General features: G+C 40.4%; 1 protein-coding gene across 1 annotated transcript; it reads right to left on the bottom strand.

The window, feature by feature from the left end:
- Positions 1–1,853: 1,853 nt before the first annotated feature.
- Positions 1,854–14,797, bottom strand: BLOC1S5 (biogenesis of lysosomal organelles complex 1 subunit 5). Its single transcript, XM_044455587.1, has 5 exons — positions 14,631–14,797; positions 11,999–12,081; positions 9,890–10,019; positions 8,337–8,395; positions 1,854–3,163 (listed from the first exon to the last, which is right to left on the bottom strand). Exons 1-5 carry the CDS (start codon positions 14,752–14,754, stop codon positions 2,987–2,989), a joined length of 573 nt encoding a protein of 190 aa, XP_044311522.1. The 5' UTR covers positions 14,755–14,797; the 3' UTR covers positions 1,854–2,986.
- Between the last annotated feature and the right edge of the window lie 7,593 nt (positions 14,798–22,390).

Here is a 22,390-nt window from a genome sequence, read left to right as displayed (position 1 = left end):
TAATTACAACTTTTTTTGGGTCAGGCTTTGGACACTCATTCCTGGTCACAAACTCCAAACCTTCAAGGAGGCATTTAAAATTCTAGGGAACCTAATGACACTTAGGAGAGAGCTGTGTGACCTTAGACCTAATGCAATCAAGATCTTTGGAAGATTTAATCCAGTCTAAAATAGAAGCTACATTAGGATAGAGATTTTGTTAGCAAAGCTGTATTTGCTTTCATTGACATCTACAGCTTATGGCAAAATGTTTTGAGCCCAGAAACAAAATAAAGCCCAGAAATGCCTCAGGTGCTTTGTGCAAATTATTAAATTATCATAGACACCTGAGACTTTTTTGTCTCAGGTATCTCACCACAAGCTCTGGGGCTTTGCAGCCTCTTTCTCCAAGACATGGAGCTCACTTGTCCCCAGAACCTCAAAATCCCCTTAAGGTGTTTTAAGTTTGCTTTCTGTGAGCAGCTATTGGTGGTTCAGGACTTGGACTAAAACTAAATGTTATTTTTGATCTATAAACATCGCCTAACTACTAAGTGTCTTCTAGAATTGTCTCTAAAATGGGGACCTTTTCTCCTATTTGTCTTATATTTGGCAGGTCTGATCCCTTGGAGGGATAGCAGAATGTCTGAAAACTTTCAAGCCAACTGGATGAAGTGATAGTTCCAGGCAGCAGAAAAGCAGCTTTGTCTCCCATTAAAAGCAAAGGGAAACGAGGGAATGACTGTAACAGATTAAAAAAACAGCAATTATCAACAAAACAACTATGACTTTAACAAATGATTTTGTTGGGGGGAAAAGGCAAAAATGGATGGAATGATGGAACAACTTTTTTTCTTGCATGCTTCTCATACCAAGAAGGAGAAAGAAAAGGTAAGTAGAAGAAAAAAAATAAACCTAATAATGAAGAGTATAACAGACAAGGGGTTTGAGGAAATGAGAAGCAATGAGAATTTTTAAAAAGCCAATAGGAATAAAGGATGGGGAAATATGAATATTGTTGGCAAGAAAGGCAAAAATATGTGGTGGAAAAGGAGGCTGTTTGTGCATTAGGAGCAGGAGAGAGTAGACACTGGGCTAAAATGAGTAGAAAGGGCATGACACTGAAGAAAGGAGTCATCAAGAGGAGAGTGGCACTAGGGAAACATACAGGCTAGGCATAGGAAGGGCTGTGAGCTGTTGGCAGGCAGGGAAAGAAAGAAAGAAAAGGAAGCTTTGGAAACTGGCAGGTTGTGGAGATACAAGGGGACTCACAGTAAGAATTGGTGGATGCATCTTCTGTGGACAGGCATGGTGCTTCTTAGTGCATTTACTCCTATCACTCCCTCAAGAATATAAACTTGGGGAGGGGCTGCATTGATGTAATCATACCTCAACTTTACTCCTTTAGAGTAAGTTTTTTAAATGTTCAGAATCTGAATTTAAATGAACTTGCCAGTAGAAGACATTTGCCCCCAAAACCAACACAGAATGAAGGATTAACAGCAAGCACCAATTTTTAAAGTGTCTCAAACACTTACCTGCAATAAATCATGCATACTTTTAATTTGCTGCACGACTAGTCAGTGTCTGCGTGAGTGTTCACACGGATTCCTTTGCATTGAATAGGAATCTCGTTAGACGTTCTCCCCCCCCCCACCCCGCAGTATGTGAAACGTTTTAAAGTCCTCCATTCTCTCCAGCTGCCCCCTCCCCCAGCCAATCCACAAGAGAATTAGCAACATTCCAGCATGCCTGGCAAGTGCTCTTTTCAGCCCAGGTACCTGATGATGATTGATGAAGCTGTCAGCCCTACGGTAGTGGACAGAGTCACTTGGCAGACGTTCAGTGTTATTGAAAGAAATCACAAATACTTATTCCATCTCCTCTGCTCACTTTAATCACATTATCAACAGGCTGCCAGGATGGAGCCTTGACATTTGCACAGACAACCATTGTTGGCCTATTGCACTTGCAACACAGATAATGAGTAATTTTGTTTTACATGTTCCTACTTTACACGGTGCCTAGCTGTTAAAATAACACTTGATTTTCCGGTCCCTGACTTAGCCTACCTCAGCTTTCATCCTGTTATTAACATTCTTAAAAAGAGAGAGAGAGAGAGAGGTTGGGTTACAAAGGGCTAATCAAGGTGCTTTTCCTCCGTTATGCTAATATTTAATGCAGACTGATCCCAGTGATGATAGGAATTGGTCATGCTCCATAATACCATGATATAAGAAGTTCTAAACCAAGAGTTGTTCATGTGCTGCACTTACAAATACTAGAAGTAATGCCCCATAGAACATTACATACTATCATGGGCTTTGGGTAATAGAACCTTACAAGGTTCAATATTCCTGAACCATCAGCTGGACAAATACAGGCAGAAGAAAAGCCGTTGCCATTCTTTCTCATTTCCTCTTATTTAATCTACAAGTATTTTTTTTTCTAGAGAACTTCCAGTTGTCTTTGACCTTACTAGCATAAAAAAACAAACACAGACCTTAGACCATTGTATGTCCATGGGCTTTTGGCTTTGGGGGATTTTTACAGCTCAATTTTCACAATCAACATTGTCCTTTATGAAGTGAGACAATGTAAGTAATTCTGTAAACAGTTAAAATCATTTCTCTAGCCAGTTCAGCCCCTCTCCAATAGTTTCTTCTCTCTGGGAAAGAGAAACATGGAAGTGTATTCAGATGGCCAGCATAAAAAATAAGATGAATTTATAAGATAGATAATTATGAGTAAATGCAGTGGAATTAGTCTAGCCTGGTGAGCAAAAATACTGTTGCTGGTCCCATATAAAAAAAGTAACACTGAACATAATTATTAAGTACTAGAGACCGATTCCAGTTGTTACCAGGATGTTGTTGCTGTTATTTTTACATATTGATATTCCTGTTGATAAATCCCGATACTATGGTGGCAGGCCTAAATTAGAAAGTGTTGGAGTAAGTTGGGAAGTAATACTGCAAAGGCAGAACAATCTCACTGTAAGAGTTCCTTAAAGAGTATGTTTAGCCAGGTCCTCTTCCATTGTAGCATACTGTTCCTTAAGACGCTTGATAGCTTTTGTGTGTTCTTCATCCACAATGGCTTTTAGGTTGTGCTGCTCCTTCACAAATTCCTCCCACTGTGTTAGACGTTGTGTTTCAGCAGTCATTAGCTTCTCAGTCTGAAGCTAAGAAAAAAAGGAAAGTTATAAATGCTGCTTCTAGAAGATGATAGGTAGTTTATAATGCAGGCCTTGTGGCTCTGTAAGCAGAATAAGAAAGGAAGCCAGCTTTCAATGCAGCAGAGGTCCTTAGACTTAATCATAACAGGATCCTCTAAATGAGAAAATAATCCAATGATGGTTTTGCCCCAGACCATCCATAGCACTTTCATTCTGCTTTAACCCCCAACTGCTATTCACAGCCAAAGGTGTAGTGGAGGGGAAACTTGGAGGGTTGGAGCACCCCCACTTATTTTGGAGGGGGTCCGCAGGGAGAGTATTGGATCCCTGAAGCCAGGGTCACTTCCCTCTCCCACTGCCTCTCAAGAGACTTAATTTTGCTGGTTTTGCTGGCAGCTGTCACTGTCTCCAAGTCCTGAATTTAATGGGTGAAGAAGGTTGGAATCAGTGCAGCGAAGGGCCACTAGGATGGTGGCTAATTTGCAGGGTAAGCCATATGAAGAGATTGAGGGAGCTGGGTCTTTTCAGCCTTGAGAGGAGGAGACTCAGAGGGGACCTGTTAGCGACATACAAGGAGGGGCAGAGGTTAAGAAAAGCTCAGGCTAAATCATATCATGGCCTCTCTAATCAATTCCATTCCCCACCCACCGGAATGTCCTCTTTCCCCCCCACTACAAGGCCAATTTTCTGACCTTGCAGACACACCTGACAGTTCTTTCTGCACCAGCCCTAAGTAGGCAAGGAGTAGATTTCAGCATCTCTGACAAAGGGCAGGAGCAGTGACATCAGTAAATCAAGACTATCCTAGAAACCATAGGGTGACTCTCCCAATGCCTTTCTGCCATGAATATGGGGTATTCTTGTAAATTCTGTAATGTTCTGTTTTGTGTGGAAATTACACTGGATTCTCTTGCAAAAATAAGTAAGTGAACAATGGAACCAGAATCTTGGTGTTTACTCATATATTGGTTACTCGATATTAAACAACCACCACCACCAATCTAGAAAGAGACAGAGTAAGTGCTTGGCTTCACTCTGGACTAGCAACAGTCAGTATTTGACTTGAAAACTTAAGAAGTGTCTTCAGTATTTAATAGCATCTCTTATTAATAATACTATATATTTAACTTCGGCAAAATATATGTAATGTAGCACCACAACCACTACTCCTGATTTTGATATGTGCATGTAATTTATTTCTCTTTTATAAATTATCCTGGACCACAAGAACCTTGTATGTAGCATTTGCCATTCTCCATCTTGGATATATACATTCTTGAAACATGCAGTATAGCAAGGAAACAGGACAGTCTTGTTCATGAAAGAAAGAAGCTGCCCAATGACGCACATAAAGTAAAGAAAGCCATCAATTAAAAAAATAATTTTTGGCTTTCCCAGGGTGGTGCAGAGGTTGGAAAGGAAATTTGCTGAGTAAACTTAATCTGACTCTAAATAATTCTGTTAACAGTCCTTTCCAATTAAGCCATAAAGCAGCACAAGATGAGACTAGCATGGTAAACAGAAGACAAGGCAGTTTTATGGTTTGTGGCATGTGCTCAACATATATTTACTCCAGCCAATACCAAAACTTTCCTATTGCTCCCTAGCTGAAGAACATATCATTTCTGTGAACATTATAAAATTTATCAGGACAGTTTACACTCTTCACACAACAACAGTCATAATAAAGCAAATGCATATATAAATAAAACGTTTCCCCATGTAAGGATGGATAGTACTGTGGAACTTGGAGTCGCACCAAGAATATCTCCCTTGAAAAGACTAATCAAGACATACTTGTGGACAGGTAACTGATTCTCTCCTGAGCAGATTAGTACACTTTGCCTTCCCCTGCAGCTTGTAGCCTGGTCAATTTACAGGGAATGCCACAGACCCGCTTCTGCAGTGCACCCTCAATGCACCTTGAGAACACTGTGATTTGGTCTGCACAAATCAATCTCAACACAGTGAATTGCCCTACAGATTAATAGGTATTTGAAACTGGATGGGCCCTTGGTCACTTTTAACTACGATGCAAAGAGCTAAGGAACGTGCTGTTGGCAATACTTTGTAATGCACTTTCAGTTAAGGGCTGAAGGTGGCCAACATTAGGGCCTGGACTGATAAATATTGGTGCCATAATAGAAATAATAAGTGCAGGGTGTCTTATTGGGTATCTATGCATGCAACAACTCCATGCTTCATATTTCTCACATCTTAAACTCCGTTAACTAGCCTGACTGACTGTCATTCCCATTAAAGAGCCAACAATCTGTTTTCTGCGCCAGCTGAACTTTCCAAATGGGCTTTAACAGTTACCCTAACTCTATCAAGTACTGCAGTATTCCAAGGTGAAGAAAGATGATTTCATCTTATGGTTCTAACGTCTAAATCAAAAAAACTCTTTCTATACATCAGGATAAACCAGCATGAAAATCAAAGTAATTGAGGATCTGGCTAGTTCTTTCAAATCAATGGATGCAGTTTAGCATTCCTCAAATGCTGCAACTGCCAGTCATCTGTGCCTCTGTGTCCAGTTTTCCGTAAATTCCTTCCATTTTCTCTTCTTCTCCCTTCCTTCTAGACTTCCCACAATTTGGGTTTTTCTTTCTTTCTGAAAAGCTGGCTTCTCAATTCTTTTAGTGAATTACAGAACCCATGTGATCTAACTCTCATAGCAAATTTGACATAATGGCTGTATTCATACGTTACAATAAAACCATGGATTTTTGTGAGAAGAATGTACTTAGATGAACTTTGGGTTTCTGTGCTTTCTCCAGTGGTATGCCTGTGAGAAGATATGAAGCTTTCACTTTCATTCTTGATTAATTACCATGTAACCTGACAAAGTGCAGTTAAGATTACGTTGAACAAAGCTCACTAAAAGAAGCCAGCTTTATAAGCCATGCTTTGAACTGGGCTTGTATAAAAACAGAATTATATTTAGCCAGATTAATTAAGATTAGCCAGATTCTGTTGGTCCAGGTGCAATTTTAAATTGCAGTTAATAGAAAAAAGCTTATGATGGTCTCCTTGTAGCCACACTGATAAGAGACAATGGGGAGGTGCATAAGCCTGAGGCATGCCAAGGGCTCACAGTTTAGCACAGCCATTGCTTACGTGATAGATAATGTTTGTTACTGCATACATTGAGCTTGCAGATACCTTCCTTAAGTTAATATCCATTTTACATGTTTTTGTTCACAGATCTTGTATTACAAATATATTCAGGTGAACATATTTTAAGATAAAATTCTATGCTCTTTAGGGGGCATGCTATCCTCTTTTATTATGACATACTGCAGATGTAAAGTCCCATGTAAGATGTAAAGAGACTAGGAATGACTTGTGGACTTGTAGTATCTAGCCATCCTAATTTATTCCTGGCCCTTGAATGTGTGAATCTCCTTTCCTCTCAGCGCTTCCTTACTACTGTACAATGTTACATCTGCAGCAGTATTAACATTAATTTTGGTTAGGCTGAAATTAGAAGTTGCCCCCAGAATTTGAAGAGGCTTTTCAGACTCTGGTAAATGTAACCATGCTTAGTGTTCTCACAGGCAATTATTTTAACACTGCCTGTGTGTTTAGCTCCAAGAAGAGAAGGAAGAAATTAATGCCTGAAAATGGAGGGGTGGGGGAGATTTGCACTCCCAATTTGTTAGACCTAAATCTAGGGAATTACGAACGTTAAGTGTGTCTGATGGTATTTTTGCTGTTATCCATTTCTGAGATATCTCAGATGTGGTATGTTCAATAAGGTATGTTCAATATAGCTGCAGCCTACCTAGAACACATCTCTTTTGCAGCTGAAAAAGCTGAACAGGTTGCCTATTTGCAATAGTGAAGTACAGAGGTAACATGGAATATTAACTTCTTGCACAGTTTTTTTTTCTAATCCTGAGGTTTTAGAATATGTGCATTACAAACAAGCAATGTGCAGCCATGTGAGAGATTCCAGTGAGTCACATGTTCTTATAATATGGCCTTTCATTAAATAACATCCACAAGTATGAAACACTTCCATTTCAATAAGCTGTATTCATAATATGTTCAGTGTTTTCAACTGACCAGGAAAGATTTACATTTCCATTCTGTTGGGTATTTTTTCTTCCACACAAAATAGGGATTTCGGTTTCTTTAACCATCACTTTCCTTTTTTCTCTAGCTGTGAAGGAAAGTCTAAGAAACATTTTCCACACACAGAAAAAGTGTAAGAGGATCTAGTAATTCCGTAAGTATTACAGCAATTCTGATGAAAGTCTAGCTAATGGCAGCTTTATTTAGCTCTTTTCTACATTTGTTGCAACTGTGTGAAAGGAAAATGTACTTTTTGCTGTACTGGAGTATCATGAATAATGTGCGCATTTGTTACAGAACAGTTACTGAATCTCAGAGCTCATCCACATTGCCACACTACAATTTCAATCTGAAGGGAAATGAATGTCCATTTTGTTTTCAAGGTCTATATAATGCAAAACTATTCACTGGTATTTACCTTTGGGTAGCTACATTTAAAGCCATGTCAGATAAAAAAGTGTCCAAATCAATATGTTGCTTCATGTGACAGATTTTCAATGTATATCTGGACAGAAACCTCACATTAGTCCCAAGGCATCAGCCCTTCCTCTCACAGGCCACAGACTGAAGTATCCTTTGATAGGTGTGGAACTGCTTTCATCTTAGTTTATATGGGGTGGTGAGCACATGTTTCTAATGTAATTTAAAGATTCAAAAGCAGAACTCTTGCAAGATGTAAACTACAAGATGTAAACTACAACAAACACCGAATCTCATCTAGCACAGTAACAGACAGGGCAAATTCAAAGCCACACAGTCTTTTGGTGGAAGGCAAGAAAATGATTTCGCCAGAATGGTTCTACTCTGTGCAACATATTAGCTAGTTTCTAATTATATTTTCCTGCCAACCTTACAGTTCGAAAGCATGCAAATGCAAGTAGATAAAAAGGTACCACTTCGGTGGGCAGGTAACAGCGTTCCGTGCACTTCAGTGTTTAGTCATGCCGGCCACATGACCACGGAGACTGTCTGGGGACAAACGCTGGCTCCCCCGGCTAGGAAACGGAGATGAGCACCGTCCCCTAGAGTCAGGCATGACTGGACTTAATGTTGAGGGGAAACCTTTACCTTTACTTAATTATAGTTTATCAATTTTTACCTGTCTTTCTTCCTGCTCCCTCTGCTGGAGTCTGCTGATCATTTCATTGGCTACCTGTACTGAAATATATTGGTTACTAAGTTTCATTGACCATTGTCATTCTAACGGACAAGTTTTTGACAGCAGCAACCACACTTAGTTATATTCAGACCAAGTTATTCCCAATGAAATCAACAGGAGAAGTCAATTATGTTTACTTCAATTCCCATTGCTTTCAGAGGGGCTAAAGTATGACTAATGTAGCCCAACATGTAAGATCTTGCTGCCCAAAGATACTTGATTTTGACCACTTTGGTATTTCCACCTAGAATCAGGATACTCTTTTTCTCTAAGTGTCTGTAAGGATACAAATAAAAACTTAGGAGGAGGAGAAAACTCCAGCAATATTTCATTTTAAATCAAAGAAAAACAACCTTTTAAAGTTAATAAAAATGGTTGAATTAGACCAGTATGGCCCTTAAGTACAGTTATATGAATGGGTACACCAAGAAAGGCTGAATTCTGCATCCTACACATACCTTATGCAATGCTCACAGATCTAAACGATCAGTCCATATGTGTAACACTGTTGCTGCCTTTACCAGACATTGAAAAAACTATGTCACAGTAAAAAAACTATAGGTTTGTATAACATTCTCATCTTTCTGCTTAAAAACATGAAATGTTAAAAATGTAGACCAAAAGAGTATTATGATCTTTTCAAAGTAAGCTTGAATATGTCATCAATCTAATTATTGTAACTTTACACCGTAGTAACACTTCTTGGATACACATGTTGCTGCAGTTGCATGCAATCCAGAACTTGACAGGCCCGGTTATTACCAGTCTTGCTCAAGGCTGAGTGCTTTGTACAGGTAATGCAAGTGTTAACAGTTATGATACAAGGAGGAGGAGGAAACTGCATATACAGCTGGAGACTTCACTGATGTTTTTCTTGGCAACATCTGCCGCCGCCGAAATGGCCAACTGCTTTTTGAATTAAAAAGCACATTTTCATTGCAAAGTAAAGTGTCATGAGCTCACATGGCTACTGCATTGTGAATATACCTTATGCTGATGGATGTAGCTAATGTGGGGAGTTTGGTTTTGGGGGAGGGGTGAAGATGATCCCTTCCATGGTCATACCCCTAAATATTCTGAGGCACTGGCTGGAGGAGTATTCCACCAGCTCCTGTCTCAGTTGGGGTGGCGCTGCTTGTCCTATTTCTCTCCACATTGGGCAAGAGAAGCTAGCGATGGGCAAGGAAGAATGGTAATGTCAAATAGTGGCCTGCATCCCAATGCACATTTTGGGAAGGGTCTGCTGTCTGCACAGAGAAAAGCACAGTGCCAATTTAATAGTGCATTTTGTAGTAGCCAATTTATGTATTGTATTGCTAATTCTTGATGTCAAATGTTGGCATACCATATGTTGCCAGATTGTGTGGCCAACAGCAGAAAATTACTTCAACAACTTCAAACGCATTCTGGAGCCATTTAGTCCCTATCTGCACACAAATTGTCAGTATTCTCTAAAGGCAAAAAGGCTCATAGAAAACAAATGTCTAGCTTACATCTCCTCAGTGATTCATTTAGATTTCCATGCATCACTTCTTCACACTTTGGCAGAGTTTGGTTATTTGCCTCCAAAGTTGTGTTCTTCAAGTTTTCAAGAACGCGTACTTCTCGGAGACCACGTTTTTCCTATTGGAAAAATTAAAAAGAGGGGATTCTGAATATCCTACCAAGTTTTGTCTATTTGCTGACATAACAATGTTAGCCAATCCAACCTCCTTTAACCCCACAAAATAATAGATTGGGATCCTGTTCCCACTTACCATTAAATTAGTTTCATTGACCTCAATGGCACTGGGCTGACTTGCATAGGTTTGTACTATTAAACAGCACAGCATATCTAGATCTTGGTCTCTTAGACTGCAATCCTCTAGATGCTTTATTTATTGATGTAACTGGTATCCTACCTCTCTACCAAGGAAAATGGCACCCAAGGTGGCTTATAATTGTAAGCAAAACTTATATAATAGAGAAATGTATTAGAACACAACTGAAATGCAGACCCTCTAACAGAATAAAAATAGCATCCAATCCAGTAGATGCTTACACACTAAAGCCACACTTAACTAAAATGATATTTGCCTGCTAGCAGAAGAGCAACAAAGTGGGAACCCATTTAGAGTCCATTTTGGTAGAGAGCTTAGAGCATGGGAGAGGCTGAAAGGGCCCCCCTGTGTGTTGTCACCAGACGCATCTCTGAAGGTCAAAAGACTCAAAAGAAGAGTCACTCCTGAAAACTTTAAGAACCACATAGCCTTGTATAAGAAAAGACATTCTTACAGGTAGTAGTATAGGACTTCACTGGACAAAACCAGCAACGTAAATTCTATCCAGCAACAAACCAGTAGCCAGTGAAGCTGTTATAACAAGGAAGTCAATGTGCTCCCTGTAACTGGCCCTGGTCAACAGTTTGGCCATTTTGGATCAGCTGAATTTTCTGACCAGTTTTCTCAGGTAGCCCCATGTAGCATGTTTTACAATAGAGCAAACGAGATATAACTAGGGCATGGTAACTAGGTATGACCATGGTTGAATCAGACATCTCTAGAATTTAACAGTAAGCCCCACTAAATTCAGTGGGACTTAGTTCTGAGTAAATATGCATAGAATTGCACTGCTAATGCTTCAGGATGTTTTTAAGGACATCAGTGCCCCATTGATCATCACCATTCTCTGTTTAAAACATCCCATTTTCCAATGGTAAAGCTGAAATATTGTTTTTGATAGTGTCATCATCCAGTTATGAAAGAAAGTCAACATGAGAGATGGGGCACCACAGTCAGGTTCTACACAGTCTTCTTAAAGTTTTGCTGCCATCTTGTGGCAAATAGAGACAACATTATGCTTTTTTACACAATGATATCAATTTAACATTTAAAATTATAGCTGTGGTTAAGTTCTTGACTCTTTTTAAAATACATTTGGTTATCTCAGACAGATAAGAACTTAAAATATTAAAAAAATAATATGTGCTGAAAGGTGTGCAATCTCAATTGCTAGAAAGCAAATGTAAGGATTCTTAAATTATGATTCTCATGCAGCTGAAGATGTAGTTCCCAAATCTGAATATCTGGCATTTTCAGAAGGAAGACATAAAAGTGATGCAAACATCCCAAAGCTGTACATTTTAATGCAAACAAGTGCAATTGATTTTAATATATACTTATAATTTTAACCTACTTTTCTACTTATTTGTTAACCTGAAATGTTTCTACAAATAGTGAAAAAGCAGACATCCATAAAATATGACTTTAAATCTTTACGTCTGGCTGTCTCTAACATTGCTGGTGCATCCCTCTTCATTCTGTTGTGCAAGCAGGAGAATGACAAAGGCAGCAGTTCTAAAACCAACTTGAGAAACAAGCAGAAATGCCTACTACTAGGTTTAGACAGGTCAGTGGAGTTGCCTTCTGCAAGTCCATTGGCTCTCTCTTTTCTGGAAACTAGTGCTTTTTCTTGTTTTGGCTTTCTCCTAGAATCACTGGTTCCCCACTGGACTAGTGGGCTGGGTGTGGGGGACTTTCTTGATGGTGCATGAACAGGCTAGAACACTGCCCTGTATATGTTTAGCTCAGAGCTCACTTGTATGTTTCAATATGTAAACCTACTTCAAATTCTTTAATGAAGTAACGAATTTCTCCTTGAATAACTGGTCTGTGATCCAGAAGTCGAGAATATATTTCTCCAACATCTATAGGAAAAGTAATAAGGCATGTTAATGATACATGGAACAACTTCAAAATATATATTACTGGGGACCTGCAAGAAAACACGGTGAGCCATCACCTTTCCTATATACTTTTTCCTTTCCCTTTCCTACTTCTCCCCAATTTCCCCTTCAGAAGCCCACCTCTTCCTTTCTTTTCCACTTACTACTTCCTCACACTTTTCCAGCAGATTCAGGGAGGGAACTGTCTTCGAGATTGAAGAACTTGCACTGTTGCATTGTGGCTGAACCATTTTTCAGACTGTGTGTCTGTAAAGCAGCCTTTTAATTTAAGAAACCCCAGCTGTGTCTTCTTAAAGATGCTTTCCTCAAGGTGCTAGAAAGGAAGCCAAACATTCTTGTGGGCTTTTGACTACAAAAAGTGCTAGCATACAATTCTGCTGGATTACAGTTTCACTAGTAAAGCACTATTAGGCTTCCTAAAGCAAAAAGAGAGGTAGAATTAAATCTGTAAACAGAACATTATTTAATAAAAATTACTTTTTGATAAGTATTTTCCTGACTTGTATAATAAAACAGATAAATAAATAATGTTATTACTAATGAACAGATGGTTGTACTGAGTTACTATTTTATATTAGCTTCACTTGTATCTTACTGTAAACTACTTGGACGAAACAGGTGGGGTAGAACATTTTAAAAGCAGTAACTCATTTTACCATTATTCCTTTTATCAGTCAGCTCTTCTAATTTCTTTTCCATCTGTTACTCTTTACAAATCAACTCCAAGCTTTTAAATCTTACTGTTGAATCATATATTTCAAGGATTCTACAGTTTCTGCCAAGCAGGGCACTGGACTTCTAATCCAATTTCTGCTCTAACAGCAATCCTGCAAACCATACCCACCAGCAGTTCCTACTAACTTTTCTTGTTGGGCACCAGCCCTTGGTATGAAAAAGCTTCCCTATAATTTTAAAGTAGCCTAACACCATGTACAACTTTGTATCAGATCAGACTGTTAGGGATTGCAGAGGAACAAAAAGATGGGGAATCTAGTAATCTCTAAGAAGTTTCCAAATACATGATGCCCCAGTTGTATCAGAGGAAGCTTGGGTTGGCTTTTGCCTACAAACCCATAAAGAACAAAGTGTAAGCAAAATATTGTCCACATGTTCACTAAGTGCCTCCTTCTAGCTTCTATAATTCTGACTGTAAGCACAAAGAGTGACCTGGCATTTTAAAATCATTTATTTAAATGCAGTGCAATCCTCAAAGTGCCCACTCAGAAGTAAGTGCCATTGAATTCAGGGAGGCATACTCTAATGTACGCTAATAGGATTATACCCTCTGGGTGAAATCCTATGCATGTTCAGATAGAAGAGGTCCTACATTCTTTTATGATTTCCACCTTTCCCATGGATTTTATACATAATATCTCCCTCCCAGTATTTAGAGCTAACAGTTTTCTGGTACATTAGAAACTCACAAATTTATGCTGACACAAGTTTTTGTGTACACTGCCCACTTCACTGGATGCATAACTTCAAACATTTCATACATCTGACAAAGTGCACAATATTCAGAAAAATTATATATCTTTAATGTGCCAAAAGATACTTCACTGTTTTTGCTGCACAGATTAACACAGCTACTGCTCTGCATTTAAGGGGCCAGATGTTTTGGACTTCAATTTCCAGAAGCCCCTGTAAGCACAGCCAATAGTCAGGAACACTGGACCTCAACTGAACATCTAGAGATTTATTTTCTACCCAACCCATTTAGAAGATGCATAATCTTTTTTTCCATATTTTTTGTAAATTTGCATGCAGAACTATTTGCAAGTAAACCCATTAAACTGCAATTCAGTTCCATATACTTTAAGAGCCAGTGTAGTGTACTAGTTAAGAGTATGGGATTTGAAATCAGGACATCTGGGTTCTAGTCCCCACTAATCCATGGAGGTCACTTTGGGCCAGTCACAGTCAGCTTAATCGGCACCAGGCCAAGACCTTTTTATTTAAACGATATTTTAACTGTTAATTGTTATCTTTATTTATTGGTTTTATAATCTACTGAGATGTATCTGGATTTTAAGGTTTATTTTACATCTGTCTGTTGCTTTGTAAGCCATCCCGAGGCTTTTTGCGAAGGGGGTGGCATAAAAATGCTTTAAATAAATAAAATAAATAAATAATCTACATCACAGGCTGGGTGTTGTGAGCATGAAATTGGTAAGAGAAGAATTATGTAAGCAGCCTTGAGTTCCTTGAAAAGGAAAAAAAGGCGGAAAATAAATCTAATTAAATAAACCAATATAAGCACGTTTAGTATCTCGTAATCAGAAGTCTACAGTGACAGCTACAAACGACGCTCTCGCTACTGCCTGGCTTCATTTACAAGTAGAACAGTTAATGCCGTGCTACCGCTTAAGGCAGGACTCGTCCACCCTTGCCCCTGCGCGCGCTCACCGCTAGACCCTCACTGCGCGTGCGCAACCAGACCCGGAATCACGGTTTCCACGGCTGAGCTGAGCGGGTCAGAGGAAAGGGCCGTGAACGCCCGCTCTTCCTACCTTTGGCGATAGTTTGCGTCGGCGTCGACCCCAGCGAGTCCCGCTTCTTGCCTCCGACGCCCTCAGGAAGTGGTGACTCCCTAGCCTTGCTTGGACTCAGGGTTGTAGGGCCCCCGCTGCTCATCTCACCCCACACAACTTCCAACGACGGCCACGGTGGGGCGGACTTGGATTCACCGCTGCGAGAGCGCATGCGTACCTGCCATAGAGGATGGGGGCGGGGAAAGAGTCAGCGCGAGAACGGCGCATGTGCAGGAAGCGAGCTACCAATGGGAGCCTGGAGGAGGGATCCTTGGCCGGCTGGTGTAAAACACCTTGGAAACTTAGCTGTAAAGAGTGTGGTGATCTATAGACACTGAAAGAGACGGAAGATGCTTTATTTATGCATGTATTTATTACATTTATATCCCGCCTTTTTCCTCGTTTAAAGAACGCAAGGAGGCTTACATAATGCTCTTCCTGCAGTCAATCTTTCCCGCACAACAACCCTGTGAGGTAGGGTGGGCTGGGATGCTATCACCAGCCCAAAGTCACCCAGTTGGCCCCGTGGTTGTGCAGGGACTTGAACCCAGATCTCCGGAGTCCCACTACACTGCACTGGCTGTGTTGCTGCGTGAAGCTTCGAAACTGGCCAGTTGACCCTTATTCAAAACATGCAGTGCTGAAATGGATGACTTGTAACACGTCAGACGTTTGGCTTACACCTTCCAATGACCCCTCAACATTAACAAGAATCATTGTTGGAGGACTAAACATTGGAACAACCTGAAATTGTCCATCCATGGTTTAATGTGTGGTTTTGATGTATAAATCAATAGGCATAACTTTCATTGGTTAAATCGTGCAATCACTGACACATAGGAGAAAACCTTTCTTTTCTAGAAAACAGTACCGGTGCATCCTTGAAATGTAGCTGGCACTAACAAGGCACCAGACTAGAGAAAGCTAGTTGACACTTGATAATTAACAGCAGGTCAAACAAAGGGCAATTCAAACCAGCCCACCCCATCTTCCTCCTCTTCTATGCAATAGTACCCATTCTTTCCCCTTCTTTGGAGCATCTTCTTTCGTATGCAAGTGGGGAAGATCATGCCATTGTGACTTTTCACTTCTGTAACCTATTGGGCAGTCTTAACTGTGTTCCGTGTAACCCTTTAATGATTGATATATAAAAGAACCAACTGAGGACTGTCCAGGTGCGCCATATGGAATGATTGGTGGGTAGCTGGTCATTATCGAGAATAAATTCTTTAAAAGACAACATTCCCCTGTTGTGTGATTTGGGCATACACACACCAGGACAAGGACCATTTGGTCAACAGTTTGGATCCAGATTTAGTCATCCCAGAGTGCAGAATAAGGAATAATGAGCTCAAGCTACAGTAAGTCAGTTTCCTGCTAGATACTAGGAAAAGTTTCCTGACTTTGAGAGCAGTACTACAATGGAACCAATTACCTACAGGGGTTCTGGGCTCTCCCACACTATTTATTTGTTTATTATTTCCATTTGTACGTTGCCACAATGGCTCATCACTGAGCTCCCTGAGAGGCTTACAATGATTAAAATAACATAAAATCTAAAATCAATAATCCTAAAAACAATCCAAATCCATCAATAATCAAAACATAACTGATCAAATTAAGACCATTACATAAAAATTTCAATTAAATTATTTTAAATAAATAATATAAACTAAAATAAAACCATAAGTTAGGGAAAAGTAAAATCAAAATTCATTAAAAATCAACGGTTAGAGTAACCACAGAAGGGAAATATCTTGGCCTGTTAGCTGCGATGGAGCCAGGTGCACCTCTCTGAAAAGCCTATTACAGAGGCAGGGTGCAAACTACCAAAGAAGACACTTCTTTTAGCCGCCACCACCTCCTCACTTCCCCGGGTGATGGCTCTTTAAGGACCTCCTCACTTGATCTTTGTGGGCGTGCAGGAACATATGGAAGAAGGTGATCCTTCAGGTACCTAGGGCCCAAGCTGTTTAGTGCTTTATATGTCAGCACAAGCACTTAAATTGGGCCCAGACTTCCACTGGTATACAGTGTAGATGGTATATAAAACTGGTGTAATATGGGCTTGCAGTTGCATGGCCCTATTTTGAACCAGTTGGAGTGTTCAGACTGTCTTCAAAGACAGCCCCGTGTAGATAGAGCACATTGTAATAATCCAGCTGGGATGGTTCCAGGGCATGTGCAACTGGCTAAGCTCTGTCAAGATATGGCCGGAGTGGATAAATTAATTGTGGCTGAAAGAAGGTGCTCCTGGCCATCAAGTCCACTTGGACCGTAAGTGAGAGTTTTGGATCCAGGCGCACCCTCAAGCTGTAGACTCTGCCCTTAAGGGGGAGCATGGCCAGGTACCAGTTCAGGACTTCAGTTCAGGTGACCTGGATTTGATGTAAAATGGAGGTAAAGCTGAGTGTCATCAGCAGATTGCTGAGATCTCAGCCCAAACCTCCAGATGACCTCTCCCAGCAGTTTCATGTAGATGCTGAAGAGCTTAGGGGACGGTATAGAGCCCTGCGGAGCCCCATGGCAGAATTGCCATGGTGCAGAGCAAATGTCCCCCAGCACCACTGTCTGGACCCAGTCAGCCACATAGGAGCAGAACCACCACAAAGCAGTGCCCCCAACCCTGGATCTAGGTTCAGCTTTTTTAGGAGTTGTCTTATCACAGCCTCCTTTGAGAATGGTGGGACCACTCCCTCTCTTAATGAGGCATTGACAGCCTCCTGGACCCAGCCATGAACCCCATCCATAGCATTTCTGATTAACCATGAGAAGCAAAGATCAAGCAGACAAATGTCCACATCATTGGGCTACAATAACTGAAACTTACTCAACAAAACAGTATCAAAAGACTGCACACTGGAGACATCCCTTAAAGGATCTAGCTCAACTGCAGAGTCTAAATCAGGGGTCTCAAACTCGTGGGCCAATTGCTGGGACAGGGAGGGGCCCTGCGGCCTTCAAAGCCCCGGTGGCGCCCGGGCCGGCCTCCGGATGAGCAGCCCACCACCACCGCGGTGGTGGAATACTTGATGCGGCTCAGCCTCACCCAGACTCTACTTCCAGTGGCCCCCAGGTAAGTTGAGTTTGAGACCTCTGGTCCAAATCAAGATGGATCTGAGTGATTTTTGTTTGTTTATTTTTGGTCTCTATTTGGTAGTCACTGAAACAGTGCATTTGGGAGCCTGACCATATTTCTGTCACTTTTTGCTTTTACTTCTTACCTGGGCTTTGCAATTGTGAGTGTTTCTTCCATGGTCCATCTAGGCTTGTGGTTTTCTTTTTCCTTCAGGAATTGTCTTTCTGCATCCCTGGTTCCATTCCACAGCTCTTCTGGTTCATGGTTAGTTGAGTTCAGTAATGCAAATCTATTGTTTATGTAGACTTCAAAATCCTCAGGAATGTTATTTAAATTGTATTTTGGCACTAAGCTTCTGATCTTTGACTTTTGATATTTTAGTTCACGTTCACTGCAACAATCACTTCCTGGTCTTGTTTTGACAACAAGAATGCAGCTTCTCCATTTTCCACTCCCAATTACATTCTATTTGATTTTTTTATTGGCCATCTGGTGATGTGCTGTCATCTGTCTGGCAACCTGAATTATGTATTTTCAATAAACAGATGGTTGGCTTCACAGGCTTCTGTGAGTCATTCTCCTGCTCTATTTGTGACCCCCAGACCAAATTCTCCCACAGCTTTGGATTCTATTTTGTTTCCTACTTTTGTTCCAGTCACTTGTGATGGTCAGCCTGTCTTGTTTTGGTATATTATCCAGTTCATCTTGGACATTTGCATAAAAGTTTTTGATTTCATCTTCAACATGATTGGAGTATAGACATGAATGCAGGTTATTGACTTGCAAAGAATTCAGAATGATACTATTTGGGTGAACTTTGCTTTACTGCCTGTGCCATAACTTGCCTCAGTATTAAAGCCACTCTCTTTCTTCTGAGTTTTCATTTCCAGAGTAAAATACCTTGTGTCTGTCTGAGTGAAAGTGTCCCATTCCAGTCCACTTTAGTTTGCTCACATGAACTACTGTAACATTTCACTGTTTCATTTCTGGCTGTATAACAAACTATTGCATGCCATTAAACTGATGGAAGCTGAATTCTGACAAGTAGTGATTATGATTTTTGGCAAACAAACAAACAAATTAAAAAGGCATGCCACACTAGTCAATTTGGCATGGCAATACGAAACCAAAGTGGCCAGTATTAGGCATAGTGACTAGGCTTATGAATGCTGTGTCATATGTATATCACCAACCCATGACTGTCTTATCTTAGAGAAAAAAATTCAAGTGGTAGGTTGTGCTAAATAAGGAAACACTGGAAACAAGCCTATTGCATGTTTTTGGGTATACCCAAAATGTACTTAATGGTAATGCTCTATCATAGCTGAAATCAGTGGATATATCCATACCTTTTGAGCATCTCCCCCCAGCTGCCCCAAGGTTATTACAGAGTTTAGATATTTTTCCTCCTCTGCTTCAAATGCAGGGGGATATTTTTGCAGCACTAGATGTACTGAGAAATGCCCCTTGCTTAATTTTGTAAGCCACCCAGAGAACTTTTGTGGCAGCCTGTAAAGTGCATGTATAAGAAATGCTATATTTGTATTGGCTTTGAGGTGAGAAGAATACATTTTGCACTTTCATTGCTATAGAAATAGTTTCCCTAGAGACACAGGTGTGTGTGGGGGTGGGAGATGCAAATACAGCTGTTAGCTGCATTTTTAAGGGGCCAGGTCAAGGTAAGGGGATAATATTTTGACAGCAGCAAAAAATGGGTATGTATTGTGGTAAGGGAGAGCAGGAGGCAGATGGTATTTGCTACTTGCCCACAAGGAGTGGCAAGTTACATGCCTATTGGTCAGTGATCCATTTCCTGCATAGTGATAATTTCTCTGCAGGTAAACATGGATGTGCTATGGTAGTGGAATGATTATTTTGCAGATCAGGAAACTATGCCTCTCCAGTGTGGAACATACATGCTACATTTTATGCATGATAGTATAAATGTCTCTTGCTATGCAGAAATTGGTTCTAGACAGGAAAAACAACTCTTATGAATTAGAGGTTTGAATTGAATGAAGGCCTGTTCTGTAACAGATTTGTATTTGGTGCTTGTGTGCAAGCTTAGGATTTCTTTTTTCTTTGTTGTATGCTTACATAATTTTGCCGCAATTTAATTGTGGAAGCATTTTTGAAACAAATGAAAGAGATAGATGGTAGTGGTTATAAAAAGGCAGTCTCTGTTTATCCTCTACCTGTCATTTTGTACAACAGAGTTATCAAGTCATAAAACTATAGGAATATTTATGGCTCTGAGCTTGAAAATCAACATATGTAGTCATCATAGAGAGTTTTGGGGAAGATTTACTAAACAAATTGTGTCACTTTCGCCTTACCATAGAACCCGCTTTCTCTTTCAGGGATCAGCTTGCCATTTACCATTAGTGTTCCTGGGATTCTGGATTGTGAAATTTCCAGATTAACATGCCGAGTCCTGTCATTTCCCCCACAGGCTGTCTGGCAATGATAATCCACTAAAGGATTGTTTCATCCAAGTGGCGCTGTTTGAGTCAAATGCTGGCAACAGGCAGGGAAACCCAAACCTGTTGAGGCAGACTTCTTACAGGATATGAAAAATCAGAATGACATACTTTAAGAGAGGGGGTTGTGGGGAGGGGGGATCGAAAGGGAGATACAGTTTGCGTGAGCAGAATAAGACCATGGGCAGCATCTGTGATGGAGGGCTGCGATTGCAGTCACAATTGTTGGAAGTTTGTGGACTGTGATGCTGATCCTGGTCAAAGTGGGCCTCGGGCTCCACTGTTTGGAGTGGTTGCCTTGTCAGATTAGTCATACAGTTATCATATTTGATGCTCAACCTGGACAGACAGGCCTGCCAGGCAGGAACTGCTCAGGCAGATGATGTCAGGGGAGGACAAAAATTATCCACCGCAAGACTAAGAAGACAGATGACACCCAGCAGGAACAGCAAGCCAAATCTGCGGAATCCACAATACAGCTGGCTAGCCGTAGGCTACCTGCCTCTTTGAAGTGGAATAGACATCACTGACGAGCTGTCACATTAGATCATGAGGCTGGGAAAAGCTGAAAGAGATTTAGTTCTTCCAATAAAAGGGAAACTTTAATGGCTCCAAATCTTCCTAAAGGGGGCCAAGGTAACATAGGAAGGGGAAAGGGGGGAATCCTTAAGATGTAATGACAATAAAAAATTACCAGCCTCCCTCCTTTCTCTGAAGTGAAGGATGAGCCACGCTGTGTTCGGCAGCCGCTGAAATTATTGCAGTCACTACCAATACAAGAAATAAAAGGTACGCCTGCAGGAATGCTAGGTAAAGCAGTAACGTGTAATCACTACTACCAAGTCAAGCTCACTCTCCAATGTTTAACATCCTTCTGCGTAACTCTAAAGCTGCAGGGCGATCACATTTTAAATCCACCACACAAGAGATGCAGTGCTGGGATACAAAAACTCTGCATTGGTATATGTGTGTGTATCCAGAAAGCACAGGGACAGAACCGTGCTGCTTTCCTGTAAATGTTTTGTGATAAAATTCAACAAAGTTTTGTTTTTTAAGCAAGGGAAGAACAGAGTTTCATTTCACCAAATCATACACTAAGGTGAGTTACCTAATGGGTGGAAATGCATTTGAAGTGTAGGTAGCATGTGAAATCTAGGGCTCTAATAATGGAGGGGAGTGGAGTTAACTAATTAGTGACGCTAAGAGGAAACATTACACTTCAAAGGCAGAAATTAAAAAGGAACTCATCCATGAAAATACCACATTTCTACAAGTTTTGGATCAATGGTCCATAAAATAGCTGAGACATTAAACAGACACCAATGGAAAGAACTGTAAACACATGCAACTGTAGACATGGCCGGAAAGAAAAGAATGATGCATTTGAAACTGTCGTTTTCTAGAAACATAGAGATGGTAGATGTTTTACCTGTACAGTGTGTGGAATCTATACTGGCCAAAAACTTTCTCTGGCATTTTTTATTTTCTGGCAGATATCAATTTTTGTATAAGGTGTTCTCTCTCTCTCTCTCTCTCTCTCTCTCTCTCTCTCTCTCTCTCTCCCCCCCCCCCTTTCTTTCTTTTAGCTATCTGTATTGACTGAATCAATAAATGGTACCATCATAATACTGGTAATAACATAGAAAATGCTTTTTAAATTTCACATATCTCCACAGTGATGTCATAGGTACCTGCAGTATACTCATTCACATAGGAAGATTCTCTCTTAATCAAAGTCTTGCCTTGGTTCCATTATGTATCTATACAATTTACCACATTCATAACCATACAGTTATGATACAGTACAGCATTCAGTGACTAGAAAGCAGATCAACTGATAACAGATAACATAAATAAAATGAACCAATTCAAGCTTTGGATACCTGATAAGAAACCAATTAAAGAAGAACTAGATGGAATACATCTATCATCAGGTCCCTTAAAGATGGCAAAAACAAGGATTCATTTCTTCATGCTAGATTAATGCTCTTCATTCTGTCAAACTATGGAGGGTGAATGAAAGCTGTGTTGTGAAATTACAGCAGCAAAGCAGAGCATTTGGTGCTATTTGCAATAAGCTGATGAATGTAAATTGCTCTAAACAAGCAAGCAGTGGTTTCTTACAGCAGCCTCTCAAACCTGGTGCCCTTGTTGTTTCAGACTTCATCTCCTATCAGCCA

This window comes from Varanus komodoensis, unplaced genomic scaffold, assembly GCF_004798865.1.
Source record: "Varanus komodoensis strain SLA01 unplaced genomic scaffold, ASM479886v1 scaffold8, whole genome shotgun sequence".
NCBI classification, from domain to species: domain Eukaryota; kingdom Metazoa; phylum Chordata; class Lepidosauria; order Squamata; family Varanidae; genus Varanus; species Varanus komodoensis.
This window is presented reverse-complemented; position numbering and strand designations above follow the sequence as displayed.

Coding starts and splice junctions, on each gene's coding strand:
- BLOC1S5 (XM_044455587.1), bottom strand. CDS start 14,754: ATGAGCAGCGGGGGCCCTACAACCCTGAGTCCAAGCAAGGCTAGGGAG. Junction 10,020..11,998: donor ACTTCATTAAAGAATTTGAA/GTAGGTTTACAT, acceptor TTTTTCCAATAG/GAAAAACGTGGTCTCCGAGA. Junction 3,164..8,336: donor GGGAGCAGGAAGAAAGACAG/GTAAAAATTGAT, acceptor TTTTTTTCTTAG/CTTCAGACTGAGAAGCTAAT.